Here is a 14,407-nt window from a genome sequence, read left to right on the forward strand (position 1 = left end):
ATACTGTGAAAATGGCATGGATCAATAGTAAGAGAATAAACACAGGCTTGGAAACCAAGTAAACATGATGTTCATCACAGATAAAACCATTTATTAGCCCTATGACCTTAAGGAATGTATCACTTCTCTGAGCCTTCTTTGTTAGCATAATGGAGATACCACCTACATCATAATTTTGTTTTGACAATAAAATGAGGTAATATATGAAAGTATTTTATGCTTGAGTATCAAGTGATATGCCTCAGTAGATAACTGTTTTTTGTCTTAATGTCTCATAGGATGGTTTTCTCTTTTTTTACTTTTTTGGAAAACTTGGGTCTATTTTGTTGAGGCACTTCAAAAATAGTAAATGCTTTTTTAAAAAAATTTCTTTGTTTCTCTTTCTTTTTCTTCTGGCAAAATATGTGCACACAGTGGGATCTGAATAAGGGTTACTACTGAATGAACAAGTCTCCATACAAATAGCATGAACTGCTGTCCATTTCTAAAAAAAAGAAATCTGTCAGAAAACTAAATTATTTTTAATTTCCTTCTCCATGCACATGTCAACTTTCATTTGGAAAGTTTATGAGAATAAAGCTCTTTTTATTCCACCTGAATAGCATAGGTGTATGACTTTGCCTCATAAGCGAATGAATAAACTAACCAGGCATTCAACAAATATAAAGAAGAACCTGTTAATACCTAAGTAAAATTAAGTAAGGCATTTCATTGTAGACTTTACTTCTTTTGTAAATATTTTGGTGGAAATAATCAGGCCAATAAAATAAGTCATTATGCTTTACTTATCAAGAGCAGTATGTTTTCATATAGAGATTACGATTTTATAGATTCCTAATATTATCCTTTATATATATTCTTAATATTGTGTTTGGAATTTGTTATAATAACTCAGGAAGCAAACTTTTTTTTACAGCGTGTACTTAGTTTATGTTTTCCTTTCATTGAGAGATATCTAAACATTGCAAAAAGGACAAATAAATGTACACTTTTTACAGTATTTCATTTAACTTATAGTTCTCAAACTAATTTTAAGTTGTAATACAATACAATTATCATTTTTAATGCCCATTTTTTTATACCTCATGTTGAATCTAAGAAAAAAAGCCACTCCATAGTACATCTAGCTGATGCTTTAGACGAATCTACAGCATATGTGACCAAAAGGGTTAGTATGAGGGTGGAAATATTGAGGCAGATCCAAGCGCTACTCTAATATGATGATTACAGCACATTATAACCCGACCACCACTATAAACTCACCACATCCTCCATGAAGTAGGTGTCAAGATAATATCCATTGGGTTGGCGAAAAAGTTCACTTGGGTTTTTCTGAAGGGAAAATCCCGAACGAACTTTTTGGCCAGCTTAATATGCTAAATGCTACTTAGGAAATTGTATGATCAATGATCCGTAAGATGTTACCTATGGGAGATTGATAATCTCCTGGCTATAGACCAGAGGAAGTGCAATTAAGCTTGTGCCAGCTCAGATTTGTCCACTAGTCCTTTGGAGCCCTCTAACTTGACAATTCCATATTCAAACCCTGACTAATTTCATGCTGGCAGAGAAATGGGTCCTTTTAACACAGGAGACCTTGCAAAGTTGCCACTATAGTTTATAAACTTGGGTTACAATATTTATTGCTACAACTACTCTCTGTTCTATCATTCAATATATGCACCATTTCATATTTCTAGTAAATATGTTTTAGTGCAATGGGCAAAGTGAAAAGAAAATGCATTACATTGAAATAAAATGAAAATTTATTGTTAAAATTAGAATTTGTGGGCAAACAAATAGTCAGACAAGTTATGATCACAGGAAGCAGTCAATCTCAATAATGATTACCTCTATTCCAGTATTTTCTTCAACAGAAGCTACTTTAAATAAATTACCAAGTTCATCATTTGACACTCAATTTCCCTTTGATTATATAGGCATAGATTCAAGATAATTATTAGTCATGTTAAAGTACATTAGAAAAGTTATTTTTCACTTCGATAACAAAATCTCAGTCCTCAGAGGCACATATTATTTTTATTATAGTCTGTCCATTTCACCATAAAAATTAATTTTAAACTTACATAATGGAAATCTATTTTTATAGTGATTTACTTTGAGAAACATCAGTTGGCTAAAAGTGTAGATGTCTTTCAGTTGTCACACTTTTGATACTTGTACATACAGAATATGAGTGGTTAAGCAAATATATTTGAGATTTTGCCTCCCAAACAGCAGTTTTTGTAAGTTTTACTGACTGTGATCAATAGATGGGATAAAGTTTAATCAATATACACCCTTTGGGATATTACAGCAGCTTGGCCTCATCTTTAATTTAACAAAAAGTCACACACCTGCAGTATAGCTCAGATTCATTAAAAAAATTTAAGATTCCCTTAGCTCACTTTGGGGATGCAATTTATTCCACAAGTCATGCATCCAGAAAATAATCTTTCTAAAAAAAAATAGAACATAGGGATCATTTGTCACTTGATAGTGTATTGTGCTTAATAAAACGGGCAGCTCACATAGCACATAGATATTTTGGAAAGCTTTTTAACTCCCTGAACCAAAACCTTGATCCAAAGAAACAAAAGCACCTAAAAAAGTAAAATCTCTACATAAGAAAATATGTTTCTGCCTGTTATTTATGCCTCTAAGTACTTAAGATTTTAAAAATTAAAGTTTAAAGAATTAAATTAAAGATTTAATTTAAATTAAATTAAAGACTTAAAAAATTCTTGAGTTCTGGAAATGCTATGGAACCATTTTAAGCATTTTTTAAAATTTCTTTGAAAAATTTACATGAAAGTTATTTGGATGTTTTAGTCTCCGGTCAGTAGACTAATGTCACTAAGCCTGGATTTAGGCATTCATTCCAGGGCTAAATGAGTTACACATGGCCACCCGGAAAATAGGTTCTGCTTCTGGTATCAGGACTCTGATTTGGGGTGGTTACCGTCACATACTAGGCTGTTAGGTAAATTTGAGCCCCAAATGGAAAAATGTTCAGGGGTCTCCTGAATCTTTATTGAAGCATGGTAAAAGTGACCACATTCTATCCAATCTCTATGGTTAGTTAGTTGTGTGATTGGGAGCCAGTCACTCAGGTATCTTAGTCTATGATATCTTCATCTCTGTAAGAACAGGATCGTCTTGGTCATCTTTAGGTCCCTTCACATTCTCAGATGCCACAGTCACATGACTTTAACAGTAAACAGTACTGTGTACATACAGTAATGTATTGGTCAATCTAAATGTGCTAACTTTGTTATCTGCAATGTGATAAATGACAAAACACAAGTCAAAGACAGACTTCCAGTTCTAAATTGAAGCCTGCTTTCTATCTGAACTCAGTTTGCATGAAATGTCCTTAATGAATTATCTCCTTTGTATCAGAAGACGATGACAGTTTTGATGAGGGTATATTAAGGTTTTCTATTAAAAGTCCAATTAAGATATTCTTGACTTTCACTAAGCTAAACTTTTATAAGTCAGTTTGGTCTACAGAATAAAAACTCAGTTTAATATGAATATATTTTGAAACACATTTTCTGAGTATTCTTGTCTTTCTTTTCAGAAGTATGAATTCTGTATTCAAACTTTCTTAATCAATTTTTTTTACTTTCTTTTTCAAGTTTGCCATATGACCTTGTCATTATTTTGAAATATCTATTTTTTGCTGTTATAACATTCCAAATTAATGAGGTATTCCTAACTGCCATCTCATCATGAGCTATGTGAAAATTTCAGATATGTGTAAGAAAACAACACACTAATAAGGATGCCATGAATATACTGGAATCATTTATTCTCTGAGGCTACAATTAAACTCAAAACAGGATGAGTAACGACTTCTAATTCTCTGCAACTCTTCTTTTTTTTTTTAAGATATTTTAGAAAGACTTTTTAAATTTAGCAAATATTTCCAAAGCTGATCACAATTTTATTTCTTATGTTAGCATATATATTGGCTATTGTTTCCTAAATAATGTCAAGGTAAGCATTTGAAAAAATTATTCAAGATTTTTTAATATTTCTTTCTAATGGCTTTAAAGTTTCTATACAAAGAAAATATTAAAATTTTTACCAGTAAGTAAATGTATAGATAAATTCAGATTATAAATCAGAGTAGAAAGGAAGCAAAGATGGGGAGATATACTTATTCATATAAATTCATACTAAGGCTCTTCATCCTATTAGAATTATTAATTGAGGGCTCCAATAATTTCTTTATGTTGCACTAAATCAAGTGGCATAAGTCTTTGACTTTACAATATGGAGAAACTCTAAAATAAAGAGCAGTTTTTTTCATGAGATGCTAGAGTTAAAAATGGAATTCTCTTCAGCATCTCTTTTGCCCCGAGTATGAAACGCATCTGAACATGGAAAACATTTGTTTCCTACTTTGTGATATCAGACTTCTGTAAGTGCAGTTTATTATTATCGTTAGTTGAAATATACAAGAGGTAGATTTGGGGCCTTTAAAAAACAGGGCTTTTGTAGTAAAGCAAAACTGGGTTTAAATTCTGGTTCTGCCACTTTATCACTATGTAAAGTTGGCCAAATTACCTGTCTGTACCTTAGTTTCTTCATCTGTAGAATGGGACTAATACCGCAGACTCATTCGGGTTGTTACAAGGGTTTGGGGCATGCTGTTACAAACCCCTCGCCCACAGATAGCCAGCAGCAGGCGGTCACTGCTTTTAAGAGCCACATCATATGGGGTCACATTTTCAGAAAACTCTCCTGCTTCTCGTGTCCCTCATAGGACTGCTCATCTGTCAGTAGCTACTCAGGAAATCCCTGAATTCCATTTCCAGTATGCCAGCAAGTGAGTACAGCCAGTTTAAATCAAGGTTTCTTCACTACTGGTAACTAGCCTGGTTCTGATTTTATTTTTCAGAAAGTTGATGAGGATATTGCTGTAAGTTGCATATCCTTGTTTTGAGTTAAAAAAGACAAAAGCTAGACATGATATGCTCTTAGAAATCTGAAGAATCTTACTAACAGTTTAGAAAATGGAAATACAAAAGACAAGTCAGGAAGCTTTTCACAAATGCCTGTGAGAATCAAACTCCCTTTCATTATCAATTCTACCGACTTGGAGTTAATTGCATTTCAGGGCACATGGCAAGGTACATCTCTCAATGTGCACCTCCTTAATTAGTACAAACATTTGGTCCCTGGGAAAGGTGGAAGTATGAGGATTACTTTTGTATTTGTTAATGTTTTCTGCCTTATTCACTGTTTGCACCTAGAGATCCATGTAAATGACACACTTTTGTTAAAATCAAGAACAAATATTATGTAAGTTATGCCCCCAAACACCAGCTATGGAGTCTGATTATTTTAAGGCAGCTTTGGAAGGATTCATTTTAGTTGTCTAACCAAAACAAAGCAGAAAGAATAATGTACATGCTAATGGATTTGTGCTTCTCAATATGTGCATTTAAAGACAATATACCCATCACCTTTGCATAGCAACAACTGGGTGAATGTGTGTAACATAGCTGGTGTTCAATTAAATGCTCCCAATGATATAGAGCAATTACCGAGGCAATTAACAATATAATGCAACCATTATATATAAATATTTTTTTTGGTAGTTTTTTACTAAATGAAATGTATGTTGAAACATTCACATGAATACACATATATGTGAAACATACACGCTGGTACGCATTTCCCAACAATATGTTTTCAAAATTTCTTTCCATGAGTATAATTAGCACTCCCATTTTACCAATGTACTACCCAGTTTGGTTTACTCTGGGTGAGGGTTTTTCAAACTCAGCACCACTGATATTCTGGACCAGATAATTCTCTGTTGTGGGGACTCACTTGTGAGTTATAGGATGTTCAGAACCATCCCTGACCTCTGCCCACAAATGATGGTAGCAATCCACATGCAGTTGTGACAGCCAAACACATCTTCAAACATTGTCAAAAGTTCCCCGGTAGGGGGGAATTTGCCCTTGGGTGACCACTGTTTTATGTGGAATAGGTGTGGTTTTTTTGGTATGTTGCAATATATAGAGCAACATTGAAATAAGTTTGTCCCTGACCTCAATTTTTCCTCCTTTGGCCTACCTTCTTGGAACATATATTCCACCCTTTACAGTATTCTGAAATTTCATTATTATTTATATTGAAATGCAAATCTTCCTATCACTGTTTCTTATTAAACTCACTCATGCATCTCTGATTTATCTTTTCCCCCCACTGACACTGCTGTCAGAACAAATTTCCAAGATGTCATCTTGGAAAGCCTTTTCCAAGCGCAAAGTACAAAGCCTTTTCATGATCCCTCTAAAGCATCTTTTTACAACCTCATTATTTGCTATTCCTGCACAGGTAACCTAAGCTCCTTGTGTACACAACAAACTGCAGTTATGTTCTCTATTCTTCACCTGTCTAATCCTTAACCTGGGTTTTGAGCTTCAGTTCAATCTTACTCATTACCTCCGGAAGATGTCAGGCATACTTATTCCCTACATATGTATCCGACTTTTATCACCCTTATCAAAGGATGTAAATTTTTTCTCTCCACTGGACTTCAAGCTGCTCTGTGTGTGTGCATGTGTTTAATTTCTTTATCCTGAGGAATATCATAATATTTGCATATAATAAGGTGCTTTAAATATCACTTTTAAAAATCAATGTACCCCCCACCTCCTTTAATTAAAAAATATAGAATGCAGGGGCTTCCCTGGTGGCACAGTGGTTGAGGGTCCGCCTGCAGATGCAGTGGACACGGGTTCATGCCCCAGTTCAGGAGGATCCCACATGCCGCGGAGCGGCTGGGCCCGTGAGCCATGGCCGCGGAGCCTGTGCGTCTGGAGCCTGTGCTCCACAACGGGAGAGGCCACAACAGTGAGAGGCCCGCTTACCGCAAAAAAAAAAAGAAAAAAATATATATAATGCATCATTAATATCAAGTTTTAGTTTTTTTAAAAAAAGTCTTATCAATGTTTATCAAATATTTCCACATCAAACTCACAGCAAGAAATATTTTTACTATCAAAAGCTGTTGGCCCCTTTTGGTAAATGGCCACATTTATAAATATCTTTATAATGTTAACTTGCAATGTAGACATATTTTGCTTATTAAGTGTCAAAAATGCTATTAAAATATGGCATTCTACGGAATGATGAAATATCATGGTCTTTCCTGTGCTTGGACAAATAAGCATATCAACTTCTGCTTGCGTCACTTAATTAAAGATCAATTTTCACAACTGGGTTTATGCCTATTATATCGTATACTTTGTCTATCCTGCTTCAAGCAATGTCTAGCTCTTGCTCTCATGTGACAGAAGGGTTCTCAACTAACAAGATAATGTTACTGCATTCACAGTTGAAGCAGAATTGTTTAATACATACCTCTGTACTTGAAAAATTGTTTCTCTCCATACATGAGTGCTGTGGCCATTTTTTAAAAAACTTAAGAACAATCATGCTTATATAAAAGGAAATGGAAACACTTTACAAACATTACATAGATATCAAGAATACATATCATATAAGCTTTTGTTAAAATGGATGAGAACTAAAGAAAGTGAGAAGACAAACGAGAAAAAGCAGACAGATTTGTTTCAGAGTTCAGACTTTCTAGGGCCTTAGGATTATCCGAGGGTATAAATACAGGGTAATAAAGAGTTTTATACATTATGCAATTCTTTGATTTTGTCATAATTGAGACCAAAAAAACCCCAAACACCCTTCTTATTATGCAAGGAGACCTTTAATTATCTCTGCATGATATGTGACCATAATAAAATATTAGTCAGTGAGCACTTACTAACTATGCTAAGTACTTTCTGTCAATCTAATTTAATTCCCTCAATATATGTATGCAACATTATTATTCCTTGTTCATATATTTGATATCGAAACTCAGCAAGGTTGAATGACTGTATAAGATGACACAGTTAGTAAATCAAGTCACCAGAATTCCCACATTGGTCTTCCTGTCTTCAGAAGTGAGTCTCTAACTTGCCTTGAACAAGTTAGAATTTACTGAATGACTATTAGGTGCAGGCCACTCTGCTTAGCACTTAAAGCACATAGCTTGAAACACTCTCACAGTAACTCTGAGAGATAAATATCTGTGGTGTTCTTTCACAAATAAGGATAAGTAATTTCCTAAAGGCTTATAGCCATGGTGGCAGAAGAAGGAGTCAGAGCTGAATGTTTATTCCCAAACCCTCATTTTTTGGTGTGTGTATTTATACTTCCTACTGCTAAGATACCAAAGACTCTCTACTTTGTGATTAAATATTTCTCTCTAATTTTTTCCAGTCAATTATGCTCCCATCTATTAAGTCAAATGGAAAAAACTCATCTGTGTGGTCACCAATATATTCATGGAGATAGCTACATGTATGCTAAATTTGACAGAAAACCATCTGTTATTTATTCAGTTAAAGAATCAGCTAAGATTATAGTTGAATTATATTAATAGAAAATAACATGGATGGGATGTGTGGCTGTGACAGTTTGTCTCTGTGGCTGTAGGAGGAGTCTCACTGAATAAAGATGTCAAAAATGTGAAGTGACTAGATGGGAGCCAAGAGATAAAACTAGAGAATGGGAGCTTGCAAAATATTTGTTCCCAGAGTGGAGGTATAGCCCAAGCTCCTGTGGTGGGAGCTCTGAGTCCAAACCACTGGACTAATAGAGAACCTCAGACCCCAGGGAATATCAATTGGAGTGAGGCCTCCCAGAGGTCATCATCTTAGCACCAAGACCCAGCTCTATCCAACTGCCTGCAAAAATCCAGTGCTGGATGTTTCAGGCCAAACAATCAGTAAGACAGGAATACAGCACCACCCATTAAAAAAAAAAAAAAAAAAAAAATACTACAAACAAAGGAAAAAGGTAAAAACCTACAAGACCAAATAAATGAAGATAAAATAGGCAACCTACCTGAAAAAGAATTCAGAGTAATGATAGTAAAGATGATCCAAAATCTCAGAAACAGAATGGAGAAAATACAAGAAACATTTAACAAGAATCAAGAAGAACTAAAGACCAAACAAAGTGATGAACAACACAATTACTGAAATTAAAAATACTCTAGAAGGAATCGATATCAGAATAACTGAGGCAGAAGAACAGATAGTGAACTGGAAGATAAAGTGGTGGAAATAACTGCCAGGGACCAGAATAAAGAAAAAATAATGAAAAGAATTGAGGACAGTCACAGAGACTTCTGGGACAACATTAAATGTACCAACATGCAAATTATAAGGGTCCAAGAAGAAGAAGAGAAAAAGAAAAAGTCTGAGAAAATATTTGAAGAGATTATAGTGGAAATCTTTCCTAACATGGGAAAATAAATGGTCAATCAAGCCCAGGAAGCACAGACAGTACAATACAGGATAAAACCAAAGAGAAATACGCCAAGACCCATATAAATCAAAGAATCAAAAATTAAATACAAAGAAAAAATAATAAAAGCAGCAATGGGAAAAGCAACAAATAACATACACAGGAATCCCCATAAGGTTAACAGCTGATTTTTCAGCAGTAATTCTGCAAGCCAGAAGGGAGTGGCAGGACATATTTAAAGTGATGAAAGGGAAAAACCTAAACCAAGATTAATATACCCAGCAAGGATCTCATGCAGATTTGATGGAGACATTAAAACCTTTAGATCTACACAAGTTAAGAGAATTCTGCACCACCAAACCAGCTTCACAACAAATGCTAAAGGAACTTCTCTAGGCAGGAAACACAAGAGAAGGAAAAGACCTACAATAACAAACACAAAACAATTAAGAAAATGGTAATAGGAACATATATCTCGATAATAACCTTAAATATAAAGGGACTAAATGCTCCAACCAAAAGACATAGACTGGCTGAATGGATACAAAAATAAGACCTGAATATATGCTATCTACAAAAGACCCACTTCAGACCTAGAGACCCACACAGACTGAAAGTGAGGGGATGGAAAAAGATATTGCATTCAAATGGAAATCAACAAAAAGCTGGAGTAGCAATTCTCATATCAGACAAAATAGGCTTTAAAATAAAGACTATTATAAGAGACAAAAGAAGACACTACATAATGATCAAGGGATCAATCTAAGAAAAGATATAACAATTGTAAATATTTATGCACCAAACATAGGAGCACCTCAAAACATATGGCAAATACTAACAGCCATAAAAGGGAAAATTGACATTAACACAATAATGGTAGGGGACTTTAACATCCCACTTTCACCAATGGACATATCAGCCAAAATGAAAATAAATAAGGAAACACAAGCTTTAAATGACACATTAAAAAAGATGAACTTAACTGCTATTTATAGGACATTCCATCCAGAAACAACTGAATAAACTTTCTTCTCAAGTGCTCATAGAACATTCTCCAGGATAGATCATATCTTGGGCCACAAATCAAGCCTTGGTAAATATAAGAAAATTGAAATCTTATCAAGTATCATTTCTGACCACAACACTATGAGACTAAATATCTGTTACAGGAAAAAAAACTGTAAAAAATACAAACACATGGAGGCTAAACAACACATTACTAAATAACGAAGAGATCACTGAAGAAATCAAAGAGAAAATAAAAAAATACCTAGAAACAAATGACAATGAAAACATGATGACTCCAAACCTATGGGATGCAGCAAAAGCAGTTCTAAGAGGGAAGTTTATAGCAACACAATCCTATCTCAAGAAACAAGAAAAATCTCAAACAACCAACTTACACTTAAAGCATTTAGAGAAAGAAGAACAAAAACCCAACAAAGTTAGCAGAGGAAAGAAATCATAAAGATCAAATCAGAAATAAATGAAAATGAAATAAAGGAAACAATAGCAAAGATCAATAAAACTAAAAGACGGTTCTTTGAGAAGATAAACAAAATTAATAAACCATTAGCCAGACTCATCAAGAAAAAAAGGGAGAAGACTCAAATCAACAGAATTATAAATGAAAGAGAAGTAACAACTGACACTGCAGAAATACAAAGGATCATGAGAGATTACTACAAGCAACTCTATGCCAATAAAATGGACAAACTGAAAGAAATGGACAAATTCTTAGAAATGCACCACCTGCCGAGACTGAACCAGGAAGAAATAGAAAATATAAACAGACTGACCACAAGCACTGAAATTGAAACTGTGATTAAAAATCTTCCAACAAACAAAAGCCCAGGAACAGCTGGCTTCACAGTCGAATTTTATTAAACATTTAGAGAAGAGCTAACACCTATCCCTCTCAAACTCTTCCAAAATATAGCAGAGGGAGGAACACTCCCAAACTCATTCTATGAGGCAACATCACCCTGACACCAAAACCAGACAAAGATGTCACTAAAAAAGGAAACTACAGGTCAGTAACTCTGATGAATATAGATGCAAAAATCCTCAACAAAATACTAGCAAACAGAATCCAACAGCATATGAAAAGGATCATACAACATGATCAAGTGGGGTTCACCACAGGAATGCAATTCTTCAATATATGCAAGTCAATTAATGTGATACACTATATTAATAAATTGAAGGATTAAAAACTTATGATAATCTCAACAGATGAAGAAAAAACTTTGGACAAAATTCAACACCCATTTATGATTAAAACACTCCAGAAAGTAGGCATAGAGGGAACCTACCTCAACAAAATAAAGGCCATATATGACAAACCCACAGCCAACATTGTTTTCCATGGTGAAAAACTGAAACCATTTCCTCTAAGACAGGAACAAGACAAAGTTGTCTACTTTCACCACTATTATTCAACATAGTTTTGGAAGCTGTAGCCACAGCAATCAGAGAAGAAAAAGAAATAAAAGGAAACCAAATAATAAAAGAAGAAGTAAAACTGTCACTGTTTGCAAATGACATGATACGATACATAGAGAATCCTAAATATGCTACCAGAAAACTACTAGAGCTAATCAATGAATTTGGTAGAGTAACAGGATACAAAATTAATGCAATGAAATCTCTTGCATTCCTATACACTAATGATGAAAAATCTGAAAGAGAAATTAAGAAACATTCCCATTTACCATTGCAACAAAAATAATAAAATACCTAGGAATAAACCTACCTAGGGAGACAAAAACCTGTAGGCAGAAAGCTATAAGATACTAAGAAAGAAATTAAAGATGATACAAGCAGATGGAGATATATACCATGTTCTTGGATTGGAAGAATCAACATTTTGAAAATGACTATACTACCCAAAGCAATCTACAGATTCAATGAAACCCCTATCAAACTACCAATGGTAGTATTTACATACCTAGAACGAAAATTTTCATAGTTTGTATGGAAACACGAAAGACCCCGAATAGCCAAAGCAATCTTGAGAAAGAAAAACAGAGCTGGAGGAATCAGACTCCCTGACTTCAGGCTATACTACAAAGCTACAGTAATCAAGACAATATGCTACCGGCACAAAAACAGAAATATAGATCAATGGAACAGGATAGAAAGCCCAGACAATCCCACGCACATATCGTCACCTTATCTTTGATAAAGGAGGCAAGAGTATACAATGGAGAAAAGACAGCCTCTTCAGTAAGCGGTGCTGGGAGAACTGGACAGCTACATGTAAAAGACAGAAATTAGAACACTCAACACCATACACAAAAATAAACTCAAAATGGATTAAAGACCTAAATGTAAGGCCAGACAATAAAAAACTCTTACAGGAAAACATAGGCAGAATACTCTAAGTTATATATCACAGCAAGATCTTTTTTGACCCACCTCCTAGAGAAATAGTAATAAAAGCAAAAATATACAAATGGGACCTAATGAAACAAAAGCTTTTGCACAGCAAAGGAAACCATAAACCAGATGAAAAGACAACCCTCAGAATGGGAGAAAATATTTGCAAATGAAGTAACTGACAAAGGATTAATCTCTAAAATATGCAAGTGGCTCATGCAGCTCAATATCAGAAAAACAAACCACCCAATCCAAAAATGGGCAGAAGACTTAAATAGACATTTCTCCAAAGAATATATACAAATTGCCAACAAACACATGAAAAGATGCCCAACACCACTAATTTTTAGAGAAATGCAAATCAAAACTACAATGAGGTATCACCTCACACCAGTCAAAATGGCCATCATCAAAATTTCTAGAAACAATAAATGCTGGAGAGGATGTGGAGAAAAGGGAACCTTCTTGCACTGTTGGTGGGAATGTAAATTGATACAACCACTACGGAGAACAGTATGGAGGTTCCTTAAGAAACTAAAAATAGAATTACCATATGACCCAGCAATCCCACTACTGGGCATATACCCTGAGAAAGCCATAATTCATAAAGAATCATGTACCACAATGTTCACTGCAGCTCTATTTACAATAGCCAGGACATGGAAGCAACGTAAGTGTCCATCGACAGATGAATGGATAAAGAAGATGTGTCACATATATACAATGGAATATTACTCAGCCATAAAATGAAACGAAATTTGAGTTATTTGTAGTGAGGTGGATGGACCTAGAGTCTGTCACACAGAGTGAAGTAAGTCAGAAAGAGTAAAACAATTACTGTATGCTAACACATATATATGGAATCTAAAAAAAAAAAAAAAAAGGTTCTCATAAACCAAGGGGCAGGACAGGAACAAAGACACAGATTTAGAGAATGGACTTGATGACATGGGGAGAGAGAGGGGTAAGCTGAGACAAAGTGAGAAAGTGGCATTGACATATATACACTACCAAATGTAAAATAGATAGCTAGTGGGAAGCAGCTACATAGCACAGGGAGATCAGCTGGGTGCTTTGCAACCACCTAGAGGGGTGGGATCAGGAGGGTGGGAAGGAGACGTAAGAGGGAAGAGATATGGGGACACATGTATATGTATAACTGATTCACTATGTTGTAAAGCAGAAACTAACACACTATTGTAAAGCAATTATACTCCAATAAAGATGTTTTTTAAAAAGAATACAATGGTATATATGCAAAAAAAAGAAAATAACATAGAAAAGAAATATTTTAAATATTATTTAATTCATTTTAAATTACTTTGAGAGTCAATAAAATCTTTATATGTCTAAAAGGTGGAAGTATACCATACCTTACTAAGCTGTTAGCACTGTCAGGATCTTGTGCCAAAACTGTGCCAACAACTGTCCCAATCTTGGCATTTTCATAGACTTCCATGACATAGGAAGGCATGGAAAATAGTGGTGGTTCATCTACATCCCCAACAATGATCTTCAGCATGGTAGCATCTTTAAAAGGACCCAAGTGAGAAAAGCGAAAATCAAGATGTGTATTGGCTCCTTCTATGTTGAGGGTATATGACTTCTTTTTCTCATAGTTCAGTGGCTGTGGGGAAAAAATAAGATTTCCAATATTATGACTACCATCACTTGTCAAACAAATATT

The 14,407-nt window shown here is 34.6% G+C and overlaps 1 protein-coding gene across 4 annotated transcripts in view; it reads right to left on the reverse strand.

Annotated features, from left to right (window-relative positions):
* CDH18 (cadherin 18) overlaps positions 1-14,407 on the reverse strand; it is a 497,768-nt gene that overhangs the window by 84,239 nt on the left and 399,122 nt on the right. For all 4 annotated transcript variants that reach the window (XM_067030818.1, XM_059061733.2, XM_067030819.1 and 1 more), the window contains one exon: positions 14,094-14,347. In XM_067030818.1, the coding sequence (XP_066886919.1) occupies positions 14,094-14,347 (254 nt within the window). The remainder of the gene's footprint in view (positions 1-14,093; positions 14,348-14,407) is intronic.

This window comes from Kogia breviceps, chromosome 4 (assembly GCF_026419965.1).
Source record: "Kogia breviceps isolate mKogBre1 chromosome 4, mKogBre1 haplotype 1, whole genome shotgun sequence".
Taxonomy (NCBI): domain Eukaryota; kingdom Metazoa; phylum Chordata; class Mammalia; order Artiodactyla; family Physeteridae; genus Kogia; species Kogia breviceps.